Here is a 23571-nt window from a genome sequence, read left to right on the forward strand (position 1 = left end):
GCGTTTGCCCAACGTTGCGAAACGTCCGCACAGCCGTCGGGGATTGGCCAGACCAGTCGCTATAAGACCCAACCAGCGAGCACATTCACATAATCAGACCCCCGTGGTGAGAACTTTCTGCAGTCCGCTGGTCGGGCTGTGCAAGAAAATAATATTCGTCTTGAACGAGAGCGAGCGAGCGTGTCTTAGTGTGTGCGTGCGTGTGCGCTTCGTCCTGAACATTTTGATTGGCAGAATGGGTCCCAGCTGGCTGGCCTTCCTTCTGCTCGGGCTGATCTGCTCGTCATATCTCGCAGTGTCCGGTGAGTCTCAATACTTGCAACCTCCCAACACGGCGACCTGCACGCACGCACGCATGTACTGATGTGCGTTGAACTTCTTTCGCACCGTACGTAGCCAACCGTGCTAATCGGCGGTGCGGGGGAAGGACAACAAATTAAACACAACAAGCAGTTCGTAAGAAATGAGTTTTCGATCTAAGAAATGAGTTTACAACCAGCATCATTAGCTTTGCTCGCTTTTCAGCTCTCCTCCAGGTTCTTTGCCGGTGAACAAAATTAAGTTGCACGTTTGCCCACTTTGACAACTTGATTGAATTGGCTCTGTCGGGCCTGTGCAGGGTTTTAGTAAAACATTTGCATCATAACTACACGATGACCTAACCCAAGAGAAACGAATTATGCATCCCAAAAGCATAGCGGATTGTAAACGTTCAAATCAGTCGGCACATTTACCACCCCACGACGTGACATCTCGATTTGATTGGCTGTTTTGGGTGGTGGAGTGGAGGGCTATAGTTAACTAATTGATATAATATACCGCGACACGATGATGGAGGCCAAAGTAGACCAATTGTAAATCACAAATGTCGGTCTCGGAAGTCTAGGAGTTCCATTTGCCCCGTACGGGGTAAAGTCGTCGCGTAACGCGTGTTCACACAACGCGTTTCCGCTATAGCGCGTTCATAATAATCTAAACGCTCATGCTCTTTTGAATGTTACCAGGTGTAAGGCCCACTGAGCTATGTGGCTCTTCATCAGAAGCGACCTGGCCATCACGAATTATGGCCCAACGAAGTGGATTTTTTTATCGTGTGGAAAAGTATTGCAGCCAAATACTCGAAACGCTTGTTGATTCTAAACACGGAGTTAAATAAAAAAAATTAACGCGACCATGGGTAGAGAGAGAGAGACATGCAAACTCCAAATATACAGCAGGCATCAGCATACCTGTTAACTTATGCGGTTTACTTTGTATTCTTGAGCAAGGACATTGAGTTTTCAGGTCCATACGGCGCACAGCCAGTTTCAATGCCTCTTATCAGTGCCCTACCTTATAACAAACCAATTCAGACTTTATTAGTCGCAAGGCGCCCCTTATAAATCTCAAAGTTCATCCTACAAAGTCACCGTCACAAGGGAGACACACAAACAAATAGACACATTTTTTTTGTGTGCCCGTATTGAAACGGCTGTACGCCGTATGGTCCTGAAAACTCAATTTAATAAACTTGTGATGGGCTGACAGCTGTGCAAGACCGTTGCCATGCAGTCAACATTGGGAGGGACCGAATCTTCCAGGGTGTCTGGGGGTCCCAACCCAGAAAAAAATATCTAAATTTGAAAACTAATTTCCTGCCTAAAATATATAAAAAAAAAATTCACTAACACGTGGGATGGACTTTTGATTTATTTCTTACAATAATGTCTAATAGTGTATATTGCATTACATTGCTCCGTTTTTTCTTCTTTCTTACCATTTCTTGTTTCATTGTATGTAATGGCAGAGATTAGGGATTAATAAAGTACAACCATAACCACAATCGTATAAACATAAATCAGAAATCCAGATATCGTGGCCAAGGTTTGGCAGATTGTTTATTTTTATTTACATAGCATAGCAATTATTTTTTTTAATAGCAATATATTGGGGGAGGGGGGGGACATTTTGAGCATATTTGAATATTGGGGGGGGGGGGGATATGTCCCCCCCCCCCCCAATATATTTTATAATTACGTCCTTACAGCTATGGATTCTCAAGGGGGTGAAGAGATTGTGGGGGCTGGGGGGGTGGGGGGTTAATATCCCCCATCGCCCCCGCACCCCGCCCACCTCTGAGTCAACGTTCGTTTTTCCCGCCTTTTTTACTCAGCGCGTGCGGCCGGTCTCCTGAGATACTTCAGGCAAACGCCGCGTCTCCCTTCAGTGAATCGTCCGTCTGTCTCTCCACTCGAAGAAATGCGCACAATAGTCGCTCTTTCCTCGCGAGGAATTCGTACAATCGTCGATCTTCGCTAACTATAAACACGTACGATGGTCGGTCGTTTCCCTCACGAGAAATGCATACAAGGGAATGCCAGCACATCGATTCACGTAAGCCTGGCTGCTGCTGATGAGAAACTGTGTGCTCGAAACCGCTCACGCCGAGAGATTCGCTTCTGCCCGAACCACAATTGCTGCTTTAAGTTAAAACGAAGCACTCCCCGAAAGGCATCGTCCTAATGGTTGCCGTTGGTTGTATAAAAAAAAATATATAAAATATATTTCGGCGCCGCGGTGGCTATGAGATGTTAACTACCTCGCCTGGTATACAGGAGGTCGTGGGTTTGATCCCGACCCTGACGCCTGCTGTATATTTGGAGTTTTCATGTCTCTCTCATCATCATCACAGTGGCTAGGAGATGTTAACTACCTCGCCTGGTGTACAGGATGTCGTAGGTTTGATCCCGACCCTGACGCCTGCTGCTGTATATTTGGAGTTTGTGTGTCTCTCTCATCATCATGGTAGCTATGCGATGTTAACTACCTCGCCTGGTGTACAGGAGGACGTAGGTTCGATCCCGACCCTGACGCCTGCTGCTGCTGCTGTATATTTGGAGTTTGTGTGTCTCTCTCTCTCATCATCACAGTGGCTATGAGATGTTAACTACCTCGCCTTGTGTACAGGAGGTCGTGGGTTCGATCCCGACCCTGACGCCTGCTGCTGCTGTATATTTGGAGTTTGCGTGTCTCTCTCCCCGTGGTTCGCGTGGGTTTTTCTCCGGGTTATCCGATTTCCCCACCCCCATCCTCCTCCACATCTAGAACCAACATCGCCACGCGTTTAGAGAATTTTGACTGCTGCTGTAAATTTCCCCGCGACGATGACGAAGACAATACACTTCCTTGAGCTCGCATCCGTGGCCAGGTCGTTTATGAGAAAGAGCTATAACGGCTAAGTGATCGTCACCTGATCAAATAAAAAAAAGGTAATAGTTTAGTTTTATATATTTTTACGTGGTAAATGATTACTACGTGTTCTATTGTGAGCGCTCCTCAATCTCAAATCCGTGACCGATTGTTTCAAGACTCAATAGTGACCCAAGGGCACAATAGACACACCGTTAGCAAAAAAATACGTGGTCTTGAATGACCTTCTTTGTTTACCCTTCGCATCATGTCTGGTGCCCCCCTCCCCCCCCTCACTCAAGTAAACATCTCAACGTGGGGACAACGTACTCTTTGGTTATTTTCGGTAAATCAAATCAAACAAATCACGACGTTGCGATCGCTACACAACAAAGCGGTCGTCCTTTTGCCCGATGACGACCGCTCGTTGTGTTGCGATCGAAACGTCGTGATTTGCTTGATTTTACTTCTACCCGCGTGACTTCACCGAAAAAACCAAGGAGTATGGATTCCTGCAGTCACGAAAGCTTCCAATCAAGAGCGGGGGGACAACGTTTGGATCTAGTTGGAACCGTTGCACCAACGTTCACATAGCTGTCAACCCCTTATCAGTGCCCTCTACCTTATTACAGACCAATTCAGACCTTATTGGTCACCCACGTGCCTCTTATCAATCTCAACACAGACGCATTTGTTGCCCGTATTGAAACGGCTGTGCGCAGTATGGGCCCAAAAACTAAATTTCTCTGTACAAAAATGCGGCGTAAACCATGTGGGTTGACAGGTGTGCGTTCGTTCCAACCGCATTGTATTGTAGCTATCATTTGTGCGAATGGAGCTACAAATAATCTTACCCTCTCTCACTACTGTCCGCTCTGCTCTTAAAAGCCACGTATTATTCTCTCTTGTTCACACCCTTCCGCATACAGTGAGGGAAAAAAGTATTTGATCCCCTGCTGATTTTGTACGTTTGCCCACTGACAAAGAAATGATCAGTCTATAATTTTAATGGTAGGTTTATTTGAACAGTGAGAGACAGGATAACAACAAAAATATCCAGAAAAACGAATGTCAAAAATGTTATAAATTGATTTGCATTTTAATGAGGGAAATAAGTATTTGACCCCCTCTCAATCTGAAAGATTTCTGGCTCCCAGGTGTCTTTTATACAGGTAACGAGCTGAGATTAGGAGCACACTCTTAAAGGGAGTGCTCCTAATCTCAGCTTGTTACCTGTATAAAAGACACTTGTCCACGGAAGCAATCAATCAGATTCCATACTCTCCACCATGGCCAAGACCAAAGAGCTCTCCAAGGATGTCAGGGACAAGATTGTAGACCTACACAAGGCTGGAATGGGCTACAAGACCATTGCCAAGCAGCTCGGTGAGAAGGTGACAACAGTTCGTGCGATTATTCGCAAATGGAAGAAACACAAAAGAACTGTCAATCTCCCTCGGCCTGGGGCTCCATACAAGATCTCATCTCGTGGAGTTGCAATGATCATGAGAACGGTGAGGAATCAGCCCAGAACTACACGGGAGGATCGTGTCAATGATCTCAAGGCAGCTGGGACCATAGTCACCAAGAAAACAATTGGTAACACACTACGCCGTGAAGGACTGAAATCTTGCAGCACCCGCAAGGCCCCCATGCTCAAGAAAGCACCAATACATGCCTGTCTAAAGTTTGTCAATGAACATCTGAATGATTCAGAGGACAACTGGGTGAAAGTGTTGTGGTCAGATGAGACCAAAATGGAGCTCTTTGGCATCAACTCAACTCGCCGTGTTTGGAGGAGGAGGAATGCTGCCTATGACCCCAAGAACACCATCCCCACCGTCAAACATGGAGGTGGAAACATTATGCTTTGGGGGTGTTTTTCTGCTAAGGGGACAGGACAACTTCACTGCATCAAAGGGACGATGGACGGGGCCATGTACCGTCAAATCTTGGGTGAGAACCTCCTTCCCTCAGCCAGGGCATTGAAAATGGGTCGTCGGGTATTCCAGCATGACAATGACCCAAAACACACGGCCAAGGCAACAAAGGAGTGGCTCAAGAAGAAGCACATTAAGGTCCTGGAGTGGCCTAGCCAGTCTCCAGACCTTAATCCCATAGAAAATCTGTGGAGGGAGCTGAAGGTTCGAGTTGCCAAACGTCAGCCTCGAAACCTTAATGACTTGGAGAAGATCTGCAAAGAGGAGTGGGACAAAATCCCTTCTGAGATGTGTGCAAACCTGGTGGCCAACTACAAGAAACGTCTGACGTCTGTGATTTCCAACAAGGGTTTTGCCACCAAGCACTAAGTCATGTTTTGCAGTGGGGTCAAATACTTATTTCCCTCATTAAAATGTAAATCAATTTATAACATTTTTGACATGCGTTTTTCTGGATATTTGTTGTTAATCTGTATCTTACTGTTCAAATAAACCTACCATTAAAATTAAAAACTGATCATTTCTTTGTCAGTGGGCAAACGTACAAAATCAGCAGGGGATCAAATACTTTTTTTCCCTCACTGAACCTGTCAACCCCTTATGAGTGCCTACCGCATTACAAACCAGTTCAGATCTTATTGGTCGCCCGTGCCTTTTCCATCCTTTTCCCGCTCGTTCCCCACTCTCTCTTTTTCTCTCTTCCCTCTCTCCCGTTTCTGTTTCAATTACCATGCGTTGTTACATCCTCGACTTCATCTACTCTCCTTCCCATGGTGTGGCCACGGGTACAACATTTTCTAGTCAATGATATTACTATAGGCATGTAGTAGCTAATGTTTTCTGACGGCTTCATATCATGTGTCGCCAAATGTACCAGTTTAGGTTAACCTGGTTATTACTCTAAATGGCATGTTTTTTTTAAACGTTATAACAATTTATGTATAGGCGCCTTGGATCAAAAAGTTGCCTTGAATGAAATAATGTTCTGATTGATGGAATGATCGTGTGACTTTATATTTATAATATCGTTGTTGTAATACATTTCGTAATCTTTGCAATTCTTTCCACAGCAACGAACGGTGAATCTCTTACATACTCAAATTCAAGAAATGGCACATCTAATCCAAATACAACAACGCCTGCTACCGTTTTATCTAACGTAACAATAGCGCCTCCCGCTCAATCTAACGTAACAATAACGCCTCCCGCTCAATCTAACGTAACAACAACGCCTCCCGCTCAATCCAACGTAACAATAACGCCTCCCGCTCAATCTAACGTAACAATAGCGCCTCCCGCTCAATCTAACGTAACAACAACGCCTCCCGCTCAATCTAACGTAACAATAACGCCTCCCGCTCAATCTAACGTAACAATAACGCCTCCCGCTCAATCTAACGTAACAACAACGCCTCCCGCTCAATCTAACGTAACAACAACGCCTCCCGCTCAATCTAACGTAACAACAACGCCTCCCGCTCAATCCAACGTAACAACAACGCCTCCCGCTCAATCTAACGTAACAATAACGCCTCCCGCTCAATCTAACGTAACAACAACGCCTCCAGCTCAATCCAACGTAACAACAACGCCTCCCGCTCAATCTAACGTAACAATAACGCCTCCCGCTCAATCCAACGTAACAACAACGCCTCCCGCTCAATCTAACGTAACAACAACGCCTCCCGCTCAATCTAACGTAACAATAACGCCTCCCGCTCAATCCAACGTAACAATAACGCCTCCCGCTCAATCTAACGTAACAACAACGCCTCCCGCTCAATCCAACGTAACAATAACGCCTCCCGCTCAATCTAACGTAACAATAACGCCTCCCGCTCAATCTAACGTAACAATAACGCCTCCCGCTCAATCCAACGTAACAATAACGCCTCCCGCTCAATCTAACGTAACAATAACGCCTCCCGCTCAATCTAACGTAACAATAACGCCTCCCGCTCAATCCAACGTAACAACAACGCCTCCCGCTCAATCTAACGTAACAATAACGCCGCCCGCTCAATCCAACGTAACAACAACGCCTACTGTCCCATCTAACGGAACAACACCGACTACAAAACCAACCACAAGTACAGCCCCTCCAACTGTGACTGGTGAGTGTATTGAACCATACTGCGTGTTGCTATTTGACTGTGATGTCACATGGGAAACGGTAGTGTAGCTGCGCTATGGATCCAGTGGCCCGCGTTCGATTCCCGCTCGCGACGGACACCAGTGGCGATTATCTTAACTGGTCCTGTGCCTCCCCTAGGTCGACTCAGCCTAAAATGAGTACCTGGTGTGGTGTGTTAACGTCACTACTAGGGAGGCAAAAAGGCCAGGTGTTGTGCTGGCCACCCACACCCTTTGTGTTCCAAGCCGGCCTTCATAGGTGCTCCGCTAACAGCTCTTGCCCCAGCTGTCTGTTCAGGCTATACGGGGGATCTTTGTCTTTGTGACATCACAGTGCAGCTCCGAGTGCGACTGCATGTGGCTGTGATTCACAACAACGCTTCACGCCACTGGTGGATATCAACCATCGGTGGAAACAGTAGTGGAAAAGGCCGGATGGCATCAGTCGGTGCCAGATGTTCCACTTGTAAGTTACCACCTGCATGACGGGGTGGCATAACTTATTAGCCGTTCCAGTTTGTCTGTGTGCTAAAAAAAAGTCAATTATGTCATGGCCGTTTACAACCAGTGGGGATGTGAAGTCAATCGTTTCTGATGGCCACGTAAATAATTGGGCAGATGGTTACGCTCACGGTCTCGATCATTTAACGCTGTTGGAGTGGGTGGGGCTCAACTCGTAGCTTTAGCCACCAGGGGATAGGAGGATTGTGGGCAAGGTATCCCCTGCCTGCCCCACGCTCGTTACACTCCTGGTGCTACTCAAGTTTGGCTAACGTAGGCGGTACCAATGTCTTTCTCTGGCCCGTGGACCAATCGGGAAACGGGTGCTTCAGTTGTACTTAAATGTCAAAAGTGAAATTTTAAATGAACTTGTGGTGCATCATTGCAACGCCTTAGCGCGCGTAAATCACATTGTTGCATATCCCGTTCGATTTTTAATTAGCATTAAGAAAGCGGATCGTGTAAATGACAAAACACCATTGTCAACAACAAAGACAAAGATCCCCCGTATAGCCCTAACAGACTGTTGGGGCAAGTGTTGTTAGCTCGCACCTAAACAACACACACAACAACAACAACAACCGCCATTCGCCACTAAGTGGCGGTGACGTCTCCACGGCGCTTGTGCCAGGCTAAGTGCACTTTAAAGCCACGTGAAAGTGTCGAACGCCCGCTGGCAGGAGGTCACGGGACAGACCCAGCAGATACCATGGGTTGACTGACTGAGATGACTGGCCGATGCACCCCCTGTGCCCCCTACACACACACACGCACGCGTTATTGATTACCCACGGCAAATAACATCGAGCAATAAAAGTAGTTGGGCCATAGTGTCGTTTTGATTTTTACCACACGTCATGTTCGTGTTGACGATACGAACTTTGTTCTCACGGCCGCAGACAATGCGAAGAAGACGTCACAAACAACCGCTATACGCAGTACAACCGCCTAATCTCCTCGCAGTCCTTCGCGGTACTCATATTCTTGGTTCTTTCGGTAAAGAATTGCGGACGGTGGATATGAATTCCTGCAGTCACGAAAGCTTAAAGTCAAGATTTTCGCGGTACCGTTGCCATCGATTTGACGTTGCGTGCGTGTTACAGACTCTGTTCCACCGGCGACCTCTGTGTCTGTACGTCGCGACGAGATGCGGTCGCACGTTCTCACGTGTTTTCAACGGTTTAAAAATAAAAAAAACTACCGCGGAATTCGAGTTTTTTTTCTTTTTGAAAGTTGCAAACACGGGCGGCGAGACCGCGAGCCTCTCTCGGCAAATGTGAAACAATTACACTTACAGAGTCATTACAATTAGCATTTATGTTAGCGTTGTACGGTAACATACCTCGATCTATTGCGCAGTAGATGCGTTCCTCGAGCTTGGTTCAAATGAAGCAATTGGCGGGACCCCGGGGTTACCATCACTGCTCCGGGGTGGGGAAAAACCGCGTAGCGACACGAGTCTTGTTAAGGCCTTACCGACAACAAAACTAGTGGTGGTCAATCGATTGGCCTCGTCGAGAGCTACTCGGGGCACTAAGTTTCGTAAAAAGTTGAAAAATTACACAAACACGTTAAATTCACCGCCTGGGGGGGGGGGGGGGGCGGTGGTGGGGCTCGCCCTGGCAAAGGAGCTGAGGATCGACGGCTGACCGGAGGGCGGCGGACGCCCCCCGGGGCTTTCGTTTGGCCGGTGGGGGTGGCGCCCATCGTGTCGATCGTCGCCTGCTGGTGACGCTTGTTGGCGCGAGTCTGGGCGGGCGGCGCGTTGCTGGCGGGGTCACGAGTGGGGCGGACTGAAGAAAAATTAGAATTATTGAACTGATTTTTGCCAAATGATTCATATATTGAAACGTCGTATAGTGAGTAACAAATAACATTAGTCCTGTGAGGATGCGTTCCCAGCCTTGTAATTTGCAATTGCAGACTGCAAACACTTCGTAACTTACCATTCATATTGTAAACAAAGACAAGTTTTATTGCCTATAATATTACATGTTATCATGTACGGTATTCACATCTCAAACATAACTAAACGCAACATAGATTCGCAATGCTCAAAAATCCAAACAATTTTATTCTTTTTGATTTAAAGCTTCCGTGACTGCAGTAATTCATAATCTTAGTTTTTTCAGTAAAGTCACGTTGAAGAGAAACAACAAAATAATAAAATATATATAAAACAATAAATATAATTTTATTCTTATTTACATCACACAGTAGACCGGCAAATGTACTATTTAGTTATCTATTTAATTGTATTTAATTATAATTTTAGTTCTAGATTTGCGTGTAAAATAATGGCACAAAAAAAATCCAAAGTTCGTTTTGCTGACACTTAGTTTCTGTGTAAAACAATGGTAACAAATCCAAAAGCATCCAAGTTCCAGCCGATGTTTTTTGACGTACCTAGGTCCCATTAAAGACCACGGGTACCCTGGATGTTGAATGATGTTTGTGCGCGCGACAGAAAAGACTGCAATGGAGTGGCCATGACTGTTCTGACTCACCCACCCACCTATTCACTCACCCACTCACTAACTCACCCACCTATTCACTCACCCACTCACTAACCCATCCACCTATCCACTCACCCACTCACTAACTCACCCATCTATCCACTCACCCACTCATTCACTAACTCACCCATCTATCCACTCACCCACTCATTCACTAACCCACTTATCCACTTATTCACTAACCCACCCACCTATCCACTCACCCACTCATTCACTAACTCACACATCTATACACTCACCCACTCATTCACTAACTCACCCACCTATTCACTCACCCACTCATTCACTAACTCACCCATCTATCCACTCACCCACTCATTCACTAACCCACTTATCCACTTATTCACTAACCCACCCACCTATCCACTCACCGACTCATTCACGAACCCACCCACCTATCCACTCATTCACTAACTCACCCACCTATTCACTCATCCACTCATTCACTAACTCACCCATCTATCCACTCACCCACTCATTCACTAACCCACGTATTCACTTATTCACTAACCCACCCACCTATCCACTCATTCACTAACCCACTCATTCACTAACCCACCCACCTATCCACTCATTCACTAACCCACCCACCAATCCACTTATTCACTAACCCACCCACCTATCCACTCACCCGCTCATTCACTAACCCACCCACCCACCTATCCACTCATTCACTAACCCACTCATTCACTAACCCACTAATTCACTAACCCACCCACCCACGGAACGCACCCTTGTAGGGTTGTTTAAAAATGTATTGTGTTTAGTTTGTTGTCCTTCTCCCGCACCTCCGATTAGCACGGACGGCTACGTACGATGCAAAAGAAATTCAACGCACGTACGCACAATAATCCGCAGACGCGTCACGATGTTGCTCCTTGTTTCCCACACGTTCAGATTTCGACGAATGCGCCCTGCCAACGGCTTGTCCAGCGCTGGCAAAGTGCATCAACAGCATGGGCTCGTACCGCTGCGAGTGTCCAATCGGCTACTTCTTGAAAGAAGATGGAAGCAGCTGCAATCTGGGTAAGAGCTTTGCCCCCCCATCCGTGTCGTCACTCATTGCACTGCAATTCCCACCCACCTCGGTCTATCGGCTCCGGCATGCAACGCCATCGCCGTCATCATCATCATCATCGCCATCGCCGTCGTCAGCATCGGTAGCCGTGGTCGCTGGCCACTTCTTGGCAATTCAATCCACCCAGGGCCTTCCCAGGTCATCGGTCATTTCTCACGGGTCCCTAGATAACGTGGTCGATTGTATTATTATTATTGCTCCTGCGCACGAGCTGATTTCACCGCTCCAGCTCACGAGGCGGATCATTGTCCTATCCGGAAACGCGTTCCATCATCGCACGAAACTCCGGTCATCCTTGCACCAGCAGCGGCGGCTTTTGGCTGCTTGCCGTCGAAGACAGACGGCGGTCACAGCATCGCGCGGCGCTTTCAGATGCGCTTCTGCGGCCGTCTGGAACGCTCTTCCCTTCCGATATTAGGAAGCCACTGGAACTGTGCACCTTTAAAGCATCATCTAGATTGACAAACTCATTTCTTTAGAACTGCTTTTTGTGTTTTAGTTTGTTGCCTTTCCCCCGCACCTCCGATTAGCACGGTACGAAATAAGTTCAACATACAAGAATACATCTTGTAAATACTTCACAATGCTTTGTTCAACTGTGATGACAGTTCACACGGGAATTGCCAGATGTTATCACTCCCGCTCCACAAACTTTCAGTTAGTTTCTATTTACGTTTATAATTGAGCAAAAACTAAACATGATGATGTGAAGAACGCTTATATATTACCGTACTCTCCAGGTTATAAGATCCTTTGGAAAGTAAGTCGCGCCCCAAACGTATACCCAGTGTCAAATACAGTAATAAGATAAATCTGACCAAAGACAAATATCCCCCGTGTAGCCTTAACAGATTGTTGGGGCAGGTGCTGTTAACGTGCACTTATGAAGGGCCGGCACGGCACACGAGGGGGTGGGTGGCCAGCACCACGCTCGGCCGCCTTTGTCTCCCCAGTGGCGATGTTTACTACACACCGCACCAGGTACTCATTTGAGTCGACCTAGGGGAGGCCCAGGACCGGTTCAGGTAATCGTCACTGGGTGTTGGCCGTGATCGGGACTCGAACCCGTGTCTCCGGGTTCGTAGCGCAATTTAGCGCTAACCGCTACACCACCGCTCCCCAAATCTGGCCACGCACGGACACACGCACAAAAAAAAAGCTCAAGACATTTATCAATAACACCGCGGCCATGAAATAAAAAAATGTATAATGGGTGACGTTTCAGGCAATGGGCCTTCTTCAGAGTACATGAATAGAGAGGCCAGAGTCAATGAGGGTTGGGTTACTGCGGCAGTAGGTAATAAATAAATCAAATGAAACAAAAAATGAAAATGATTTAATTGAGTTGTTTTCATTTTTGTTTTACTTAATTTATTTTTAGATTTATTTTTTTACCTACGTGACTTTACCGAAAGAACCAAAGAGTATGGATCCTTGCAGTCACGAAAGCTTCAAATCTAGAATTATAGACACACGTGTTGAATTGTTGATGATGTTGGCTGTGCTTGTGCACCACTGCGAGCATTAGCAGTGGTAGCATCACCAAATCACCGAATAAAAAAAATGTTAATAACAAATTACAATATGTACCCCGTCACTTCGGATTTAATTACTGGGTTAAAAAAATAGGCATCTGATAATCCGGAAAATAGCATAATACAATTAAGTGCAACCTGTCAACATGTTAATCTCAGACGTGTATTCTGTTTGCATTGTCCCTGATCTTCTTCACAGCCAAGACTTTTCCATCTCTCCTGCACATAACGGAGGAAAATTTTACTTCTCAAATGGAAGACAAAAGCTCAAGCGAATTTAAAAGGGTTTCCCTTCTTATTTTGAATGTGGTAAGGAGCAAAGATAGAAAATGTATAATCCGTTTTATAAAAATAAAGAAACCCATTAAGAGAAGGCACGGAACAATTTTTACGTTCTGTAAATCCGACGGTGGCTAGGAGATGTTAACTACCTCGCCTGATATACAGGAGGTCGTGTGAATCGATCCCGACCCTGACGCATGCTGCTGTATAGTTGGTGGCGTGGATTTTTCTCACGGGTCCTCCGATTTTTTCCCCCCTCCACATTTAGAATGAACGTCACGCGTTTAGAGTGTTTGGTTGCTGCTGCTGTATATTTCCACGTAATGATGATAACAAGCTGCCACACTTCCTCGAGTTATCATTCGTGATAGCCAGGTCGTTTCTAGAACAATAGCTACTGTACATAGCAGCATCAGGGGGCTTTTACGCGGTTAAAATAAAAAAAACTATTTTTTCAATGGTTCAGTATATTTTTCAAGTAGTGGTACCCCAAACTTTCGCAGCTTAAAATCCCCTTTTTACACTACCAGCATCTGCACGCTGCCGTGCCACCTCGCCAGCCTGCACAGGTCGACCCCCTCCCTACCTTTCATCATGCTAAGTCCGCCTATTAAAATGCAATTTTTTTATGCTAATTCCTTTGTCAAGGCACCTTGATTACTCTCACACAGCTTAAAGGTCGCGGTCTGAGCTTGGCTGTGTTTCACTCCAGCGCTGTCCTTGAGATAGTCTGGTCCCTTCACCTGATGAAGGCCGCTTGTATTGTGGCCGAAACCTCGTGATTTTTGTTTTATTTTTTAACCTACGTGACTTTACCGAATAGAACCAAAGAGTATAAAAAAATGGTTAAAATATTTAAATTCCCCATTGCTATCAGCATCCTCACCACTACCGATGCACTGCTGTGCGAGAGTGGACACATTGTCTCGTCACGTAGCACCAGCAGCACATTTGGGATACAACGGAACGAATTGGCTACGTTTTGTTTACGTGACAAACCCCTTACTAACTGGCTGTGTTGGGTGGTGGCGGGTTTTAACGACACATTTATATTGACGCGATGTAACCCAAAAAAACCTCGATTATGCACAATCTATGTATATATATTTTTTCTCTTCCAGATTTCAAATGCGTTGACAAACACTTCAGGCTACCTTGGCTCTGAAGTCATTAGGCTGAGGTGAGTGAGACAGGTGGTTTCTCAATAAATTGCCCAGTCCTGATGTCTTCTTAGTTGATCGGACTATTCCTTTATTATTACGCATTCCGGAGTATTTTCCCATGAGGTCATGTTAAATTTCCAGAGTCGGGGGCGACACTGTTGCTCTGCGTACTGTAGACACGTGCGTTTTAGAGTATGTGGCTGCTATAATGAATGGGCGCCACGGTGGCTATGAGATGTTAAATCCCTCGCCCGGTGTGCAGGAGGTCGTGGGTTCGATCCCCAACCCTGACACCTGCTGTATATTCGGTATTTGCGCGTTTACCCGTGGTAGCGTGGATTTTCCTCCGGGTTCACCGGCTATTCCCCTCCAAGGTTAGAATCCACGCGCGTTTAGAGCATCTGGCTGCTTTTCATTTCTACGTGATGATAAGCCGCTTCGTTGAGCTCTCATTTGTGATAGGAAGGTCGTTTTTGAAACATAACTAATAGCTCAGTAGGCTTTACGTGGTAAACTAAAAATGTTTAGTTTATTTATTTGTCATTATTTGCTTCCCTCTCCTATATTTTGCGCTCCTATCGTTCTTTTTGTGATTGCTGTTGTAACTTTTTTGAGCCGCCCCCGACTGGACATCAGTAAAAAAAAAAAAATTGAGCTTCACAGCTTATCGGATTTCTCCAGGATAAATACAAACGCTGTCACCCAAAGATTCTGAATTTTAAAAAAAATCGAGTAACTTGCAGGCAATTTCTTTCGGCTTACGGGATTGTTTGGCCAATACCGGTCATGTTGTAAATGTTTAGTGATGGGAGTAAACCCGGTGGAAACCCACGGAGAACAGGAAGGCGGCCGAGTCGGCAATCGAACTGGGGGCATTGTTGCTGTGAGGCTCCAGCCGTTACTGTTGATTCCACACTTGGGTACAATCCACTGCCGGATGAAGGCCTTCCAGATTTTCGAATCTAGGCCCCCGAATGTGTTTCCTTAAACAGATGTTGCCAGGTGTTTAACAGCCAGAGGGTGTGTCCTCTGGTCTAACACCGTTTTGAGACGAGGCTCAAAAGAAAGCTGTCTCTGGTGTGGGACCAATCAGTTTCAGAGTGTGTTTTTTTTGTTTGCATTCTGACCACAAGTATTGTGGTCAACGCAGACATGATTCCTTGTAAAAGATTTCAGTTTAGGTGTTCGAACATCTTAACGCAGCTGTTTTGTTGCCAGAAAAAAAAGGGGAAAAATCTATTCTCAGTGTAGACGGTACGTAAGCCGATTGACAAACATAAAAATTTATGTAAAGCTGAAAAAAAATATTCTATTCACGGTCATATCTATCCATTTGATTGGTGTTACTGCAAATATTTGATCCAAGTTGCTCGCTGGTGATTGATTTGTCACTGAATATAATTCTGGGTCGCTGGTGGACCGGAGTAGGTGGAACATGCGCTGATTCAGCCGTAGCGGGAGGCTCGCTTGATGTGGTGTGCCGGGAAAGCGACTGAAACTTGAGCCATGTCATTTCTGTAACACCTTCCTGTGATGCGTGTGATGTGTGTGATGTCTGTGATGCGTGTGATGCGTGTGATGCGTTGGATGTGTGATGTTTGTGATGCGTGTGATGCGTGTGATGCGTTGGATGTGTGATGCGTTGGATGTGTGTGATGCGTGGTGTGTGATGCGTGTGATGTGTGTGATGCGTGGTGTGTGATGCGTGTGATGTGTGCTGTGTGATGTGTTTGCGCTTTTAGACCGGGAAGCGTGATTGCGGACGTTTCGAACATGTACCAGACAACCTCTCCAATTACGAAAGAACAAGTTGATAATGAAGTGGAAAATGCTCTTGAAAGCTGCAACCAACTCTCAGGAGGATGTCTAGGTTGGACTTCAGAAAGTAAGTAGCCGAGTATCACGAAGCGGTGAGACCCTTGAGCCGCCAACTTCCACTTCACTCGGTTTCATTTCATTTATTTAGTTCCATTTATTTGGTATAGCCCTGTGAGCCATTCGGCTCTTGAATCGGGTGCAACCGCAACAAACAAAAAACACGAACAACAAGAAAAACATCTTAAAGTGACTATGCGCAAACAGAAAAATCCAGGAAAAAGAAAACAGCAAAAATCTTCCACAAAAAGCACCGTGTACACCAACGCTCTGTGCAAAAAAATCCCACTGGGATGCAAGTCAAACCAACAACAACAACAACCACAAGACAACTTAGACTAAAGCCATCATTCTAACTCCGTACTACAACAAAAAATTACATGGACAAACCAAAAAAAACTTTTCGCCGTAAAAGCATTGAGTGGGGTGCATGCGTGCGAGTGGGTGTGCGTGTGTTGCATGGGTGTGTGCCGCGCGACAAAACAAGCGCAGTGGGTGGGTGGACCTGTGCCCTCTACCGTGACTCGATAGCTCAGCGGGGAGCGCGCTGCGCTACGAACCTGGCTACCCGGGCTCGATTCCAGCTCACGGCCACCAACACCCAGTGACCATTGTCTGAACCGGTCCTGGGCCTCCTCACCCCTAGGTCGACTCAGCCTCGAATGAGTACCCGGTGCGGTGTGTGAAAACATCGCCACAAGGGGAGACAAAGGCGGCCGGGCGCGGTGTTGGCCGCTCACCCCCTCGTGTGCCGTGCCGGTCTTCATTTGGTGCTGCTCGCTAACAGCACTTGCCCCAAAAAGTCGATCAAGGCTCGGTTTGGTTTGGAAATTTTTTGCATTTATCTTTGTGCGGACCGGTAGTTGTAGTGGTTAGCGTCCTGCACCTGAACCCAGCGGGGTATCTTTGTCTTTGTGACACAACCCCACACACCACCATCACCACACTGGAGGAATCCAGTTTGACTCTCACTCAAGGTAAAGGCGCAGTGCCTCCCCACGCAAGTGCCCGCTCACGCCACCGCCGGCGGACGGGGCCTCCGCTAAGAGGGATCCCACGTTGGATAGGAGATGTTAACTACCTCGCCTGGTATACAGGAGGTCGTGGGTTCGATCCCGACCCTGACACCTGCTGCTGTGTATTTGAAGTTTGCGTGTCTCTCTCTATCCACGAGGTCGCGTGGATTTGTCTCCGGGTCCTCCGGGGTTATCCCTTCACGTTTAGAATCAACGTCGCGCGTTTAGAGTATTTGGCTGCTATTAATTTCCACGCGATAAGCCGCTTCCTTTAGCTGTCATTTGTGATGGCCAGGTTGCTTCTGGAAAAGAGCTACATAGCTCAGTGGACCTTGCCTGGTAAAATAAAAAATAATTACATTTAATTTAAAATTTACACTTTCACAACTGCCCAGACGCCTTGGAAGGGGGGGGGGGGTGAGAGTTACCCACATTTCACCCCACCACACGCGACCTTGCCGATTAACTCGCTAGCTGGGCCGTAACTCATTTACACTTCTGGGTGGACAGAGCCAAGTGGGGGCGGAGGAGGAGCAGGGGGGGGGGGGGGGGCGGCTGCGTGTGGATTTAACTCCCGCGCCGGGAGATCGACCCAGGCCGGCGGCGACCTCTGGATCGCAACCCCTGACGCGCTGCTGACCTTTGACACCACCGGAGCCTAATGAAGGCTGGCGCGACGGCTCGCAAGGAGCTGCTGTGTAGCTCTTTTATCAGAAGCCACCTTGGTCATCACAAATTATAGCTCAACGAAGTGGGCTTATCATCATCATCATCCTCCCGTGAAAATGTATAGCAGGAGGCAAATCCTCCTGCGTACCAGGCGAGGTAGTTAGCATCTCCTAGCCACCGTGATGTTGATGATGATGTGAGAGAGACAGAGACACGCAAACTCCAAATATACAGCAGCAGGCGTCGGGGTCAGGATCGAACCCACGACGTCCTGCGTACCAGGCGATGTAGTTAACATCTCCTAGCCACCGTGGCGCAGTGAGTCCTGCTCTGTCGCGACTGACTGTCCACGCCTCCTCTGGAATTTCCTTCCAGACACCAATCTGTGCGACGTCAACCCGTGCCTCGACACGTTTTCCACGTGCACGGAAGTCGGGCAGGGCTTCGCGACGTGCACCTGCCTGCCCGGATACGTGAAGTCGGAGTTCGGGGACATCTGCACGGGTAAGCGCGACTCGAGCACGACCCACCGTGCTTTGCGTATCGTCCCCTCTTGTGTTTCTCTTTGTTTGATGTCATCTTCCTCGCCTGGTATGCAGGAGGGTCGTGGGTTCGATCCCGACCCTGACGATGCCTGCTGCTGTATATTTGGAGTTTGCGTGTGTGTCTCTCTCTCTCTCTCCCCAATGGTTGCGTGGATTTTTTTTTCCCCTCCGGGTGCTCCGGGTTTTCCCTCCACATTAGAGCACATGCATTGAGATTGTTTAGATGATTTTGGCTGCTGTAAATGTCCAAATGACGGGCCACTTTGTTGAGCTATCGTTTGTATTTGTGGCCAGGTCACTTTATAAAAAAATGTGTTAATACCTCAGTGGGCTTTGCCTGGTAGGATGAGGATGGTTTAGTTTCACTTGTATGTGTTTGGGGTGACTTCTTTAACTTTCGTGTACTTTGCACTCCTATTGTGTATTTGTATTGTTTGTCGTCGTTGTAACGTTCTTACCCAGTGCCCCTACTGGACATCTGTTGAAAAGAGCTTTATAGCTCATCGGATTCCTACGTGCGTTCCGTAAACACAACACAGAAGAATCAGGGTTAGGGGTTAGCGTACTACACGGAATGAGAATTTTTTTTAAAAAAATTTTGCTGGAGGAATCCGATGAGCTATAAAGCTCTTTTTCACGGGCGTCCAATGGGCGCGGGTAAGGACGCTACGCAGGGGCGGGTAGGAACGTTACTCGTCGGGATGCATTTTGGCACGTTGCGTTGCCGAGTTTACCATCGGGATGAACGGAGGCGGCTGGGCGGTTTCATCGGTCACTGCGCCTATGAGAGCCCCGGGTTCAAATCGAGGTCACAGCCGCCTGCGATTGAACCCGGGTCTGTATGTTGAACTTATTTGTCATCGTGGTCAACCGCGCTCATCGCAGGTGAGGTATTTTTTTTTGTTGACGTGCAGCAAGTTGACGGTCTCGGGTTGGTCGCCCTACGCCCGCACTCAAAACCCGCAATGTTCAATTCGAATTTTTAAAAAAAATATATACATACAAAAAATGCGTATAAATATGTACGCGTGTTGAATGAGCTCCTTTCGCGCCGTGCGCGCTCAAACCAGCCTATCGGCGGTGCGGGGGAAGGACAACAAACGGAACACCGCATCGACCGCCACGCCGCACGTGGGAAAGTACACTGGAAGGGATATCACAAAACGCAGTTCCATGATATCAACTTCTGCGGGACCATTCTCTTAACGTGGCCAAATTCCAACGCTGGGAATTTAACACGTCGGGTTTGGCTGTCGTGCGGTAAACATTGCGCTGGTACGTGGAGTTTGGTTATGAAAGGAAATGAAAGAGATTTAGATAGTGCAAAAAAGGACAGGGGTGGAGTGAGACATTTGGTAAAGGGAAGTTTATTTTATTCTGCTGTGATTTGGCGAATGGGTTCATCCGTGGACCGCTCTTGGTCCTGTGAGTTCAATCCAATCGAACAACTCAGCAAATTAACGGTCGTGATGCGAAGATCTGTTTCACCGTCTGTCAAATGAAAAACACTGATCGTTCTATTTTCTCTCTCTCTCTTTTTAAGTTTGTTCCATTGGCTTCAGGGCGGAAGAAGGAGTATGCGTCAAGTAAGTTTGCATTCCGCACACCGCTACATGGACACGCGTAGGGCCAGGGGCGTGCTCAATGGGCAGGGCGCTCCAGAGCGCATTTCTATTGAACGTCGTCCAAACTCAGTGGCTCTTAACCTGGGGGTGTATCTCGCACCCGCTGTAAATAGCAGTCACGCAGCGGCGGTCTTTAAAGAGCCCCACGTGGCATGGGAGCCGCAGGTTGCCGACCCCTGCCCATGGTGAACTGGACTTCCATGGTAAACTGGACTCCCATGGTGAACTGGACTCCCATGGTAAACTGGACTCCCATGGTGAACTGGACTTCCATGGTGAACTGGACTCCCATGGTGAACTGGACTCCCATGGTGAACTGGACTCCCATGGTAAACTGGACTCCCATGGTGAATTGGACTCCCATGGTGAACTGGACTCCCATGGTAAATTGGACTTCCATGGTGAACTGAACTCCCATAGTGAACTGGACTCCCATGGTGAACTGGACTCCCATGGTGAATTGGACTCCCATGGTGAACTGGACTCCCATGGTAAATTGGACTTCCATGGTGAACTGGACTCCCATAGTGAACTGGACTCCCATGGTGAATTGGACTCCCATGGTGAACTGGACTCCCATGGTAAATTGGACTTCCATGGTGAACTGGACTCCCATAGTGAACTGGACTCCCATGGTGAATTGGACTCCCATGGTGAACTGGACTCCCATGGTAAACTGGACTCCCATGGTAAACTGGACTCCCATGGTGAATTGGACTCCCATGGTAAACTGGACTCCCATGGTCAGGGGTCGGCAAACCAAAACAACAAGAAGAGCCACTTTGTTGTTGTTAACGAACGCCCAAGAGGCGGGCCACTGCGGTCCCTTAAAGAGCCACACAACGCGCGGCTCTTGAGACACGCGCGGGCTTGGTGACCCCCCTGTCTGTGGACACAATATTTGTGTCTGTGTGAGAGTCACCTTCTCTCCTCTCGGCGTGAACATCGATCGCTCATGCTAGTGGTGGGGGTGGGGAGGGTGGTGTGGGGGTGGCGTGCGTGGTTCGAGACCCTCGCGGCCGCCCTGGTTAATGCTGCGGGTGGAGAAACGGTCACGGCTTTTTGGTGGGGGGGGGGGATTGGGATGCGTCCATCCATCGGTGGACAGGTCGCGACCGATGATAGCCCTGTCGCTGTGTGTGTGTGGCTTACCTGCGGAGTGCAGATGCGAAGGCCAGGCCACTGGAATCAACTGCTTGGACTGCCCAGACGGCTACACAAATGAGAACGGAGTGTGCAAAGAGTGAGTCCCATCGCACCTTTGTTGGGTGGGGGGTAGCCACGTCGCTGTCTTAAACACCGGACAGAGTAAACCGGCCGTGTGGAGTTGCAACGCGTCTCACGGCCACTCGTCTCACTCTCTCGCTTTTCGGAGAAGAATTGCACGGCTGCGCCTTTAACCCCCCCCCCCTCCCCCACAACTATTCCCTCGCCACCCATTTGCCTTGTCCGCCGTGAGTGCTAACGCAGTAATGTTTCATCCGCCACAGATGTTCCTTTGGATACAGTGGGAAGAAATGCCAAGAACGTGAGTAGATCACACAATGAAAACAACAGATGCATCATCACCACCATCATCATCATCACCGTCATCACCATCATCATCACCATTATCACCATCACTACCATCATCACCATCATCATCACCATTATCACCATCATCATCACCATTATCACCATCATCATCACCATTATCACCATCACTACCATCATCACCATCATCATCACCATCATCACCATCATCCGCCTGCTCGATCAATCACCATCGGGCCATGCTCAATCGACTGCTGGATGAAGGTCTCCCCAAACTGCCGCCACCATTTCTCACGACGCTGCGGATGTAATAATTCAGAATGTAAAATTGTATTCATCCTGGAGAAATCCGACGGGCTATGAAGCTCTTTTTTTCACGGATTCTCCGGCACCTGCGTGTCGAGCCAACTGCCTCGCTCGCTGATCTCCGCGGAACGCCGCTCCGTTCCTCGGCTGCCACTCCGTCATTTCCCTCGACCATTGGCCATCATCCCTTCGAGCCGTGACAAATCCTGCCCAACCTCCCGCTTACTTCCCCCAAACAGTCTTGATGCTCGCCGCGATGGCTAGGAGATGTTGACTCGCTCGCCTGGTATACAGGAGGTCGTGGGTTCGATCCCAACCCTGACGCCTACTGCATATTTGGAGTTTGCGTGTCTCTCTCTCTCTCTCTCCCCGTGGTCGCGTGGATTTTTCTCCGGGTCCTCCGGTTTTCCCCTCCGCATTTAGAATCAACATCACCACGCGTTTAGAGTATTTGTGGCTGCTGTAAATGTCTACACGATGATGATGATGCTGATAAGCCCACTTCGTTGAGCTATCATCCGTAATTGCCAGGTCGTTTCTGGGAAAAAACAGAGCTACGTAGCTCAGTGGGCCTTACCTAGTAAAATTAAAAAATATATAGTTTCATTGAGTATTTAAGTTACTCTTTCACAACTAGCCAGACGTCTTGGAAGTGTGTGGGGAGTTACCCACACTTTACCCCACCACACGACACCTTGACCGTGAAATATCACGCCCCTCCCCACCCCCGTCAAGAACCGCGTTACAATCGGTACCTACCATCGCGCCGTATCGCACCGTGAGACGTGACACTACGGCATCTGTCCGTCGGTGCGTGCAGCCTTCCTGCTCGTGGTGGTGGTGGTGTCGACCATCGGAGGAGCGGCCCTCATCGCGCTCATCACCGCCGTCATCGTCCTGAGCGTCCGGTGAGTCGAGGCGCCCCCTCCTCCTCCCACCCTCTCTCTCTCTCCGTGGTGCAGGCAGGAGGCGGTGGCGTACCGGGCGTGGTTGGTGGGGGAGGCATTCAGAGAGTGCCTTGGCTCCCCTCTCCCCTCAACAACAAGTGTCAAACAACAACAACAACTTGACTTAAAGCTTTCGTGACTGCAGGAATTCATATTCTTTGGGTCTTTTGGTAAAGTCACGTAGATACGTTCAAATTAATAAAAAATAAAATCTCTCGTCATCATCATCATCATCACGGTGGCTAGGAGATATTAATACCAGGCGAGGTAGTTTTTGGTTAATTCTAATTTGTATTCATTTGAACCTATCTAACGTGACTTTTACCCGAAGACGGAGCGCCCCCTTACAGCGTTAAATGTTCGAGACCGTGAGCGTAACGACGACGATGTGGATTAGGGCGATCGGGGCCGCTGCGATACACACAACAGCCTCTAGGTGCTACCGTGCGAAGAGACAAATCACAATGCTGGAGGCCCCACCAGACTGATTGCCGTACCCCCCCCCCACCCCGAGCAGATTATAATGTCGTTACTACACCACTGTTCGGAGGTCGTGGGGTTCAATGCCTACCCTGAGTCCTGACCCCTGTATGTGTCGAGTTTGCGTGTCTGTTTCTCTCTCTCTCTCTTTCTCCGTGCTCGCGTGGATTGGTTTTTTTTTTGCCTCCGCGTCCTCCAGGTTTTGACCCCCTCCACGTTTAGGAATCGGCGCCGCGCGTTTCTCGGCAGGAGGTCGGCG

General features: G+C 48.0%; 1 protein-coding gene and 1 long non-coding RNA gene across 3 annotated transcripts in view; one reads left to right on the forward strand and one right to left on the reverse strand.

Annotated features, from left to right (window-relative positions):
• The first annotated feature begins 169 nt into the window (after positions 1-169).
• LOC116954953 (uncharacterized) overlaps positions 170-23571 on the forward strand; it is a 29659-nt gene continuing 6257 nt past the window's right edge. Inside the window, exons 1-11 of one of the 2 annotated variants that reach the window (XM_032975827.2) lie at positions 170-302; positions 6179-7222; positions 11156-11284; positions 13071-13180; positions 14275-14333; positions 16059-16201; positions 18252-18380; positions 19965-20007; positions 21212-21289; positions 21537-21574; positions 22706-22793. In XM_032975827.2, the coding sequence (XP_032831718.1) occupies positions 236-302; positions 6179-7222; positions 11156-11284; positions 13071-13180; positions 14275-14333; positions 16059-16201; positions 18252-18380; positions 19965-20007; positions 21212-21289; positions 21537-21574; positions 22706-22793 (1928 nt within the window). In that variant the 5' untranslated portion in view covers positions 170-235. Of the gene's footprint in view, positions 303-2146; positions 2374-6178; positions 7223-11155; positions 11285-13070; positions 13181-14274; positions 14334-16058; positions 16202-18251; positions 18381-19964; positions 20008-21211; positions 21290-21536; positions 21575-22705; positions 22794-23571 lie in introns of those variants that run through there. The other variant, XM_076052731.1, reaches the window with a different exon arrangement.
• Positions 238-22751, reverse strand: LOC142905704 (uncharacterized). Its single transcript, XR_012929723.1, has 3 exons — positions 22645-22751; positions 21199-21259; positions 238-339 (listed from the first exon to the last, which is right to left on the reverse strand). It is a non-coding gene; the product is annotated as an uncharacterized LOC142905704 (long non-coding RNA).

Source organism: Petromyzon marinus, chromosome 57, assembly GCF_048934315.1.
Source record: "Petromyzon marinus isolate PM22_M1 ecotype Great Lakes invasive population chromosome 57, UKy_Petmar_22M1.pri1.0, whole genome shotgun sequence".
In the NCBI taxonomy this organism is placed as follows: domain Eukaryota; kingdom Metazoa; phylum Chordata; class Hyperoartia; order Petromyzontiformes; family Petromyzontidae; genus Petromyzon; species Petromyzon marinus.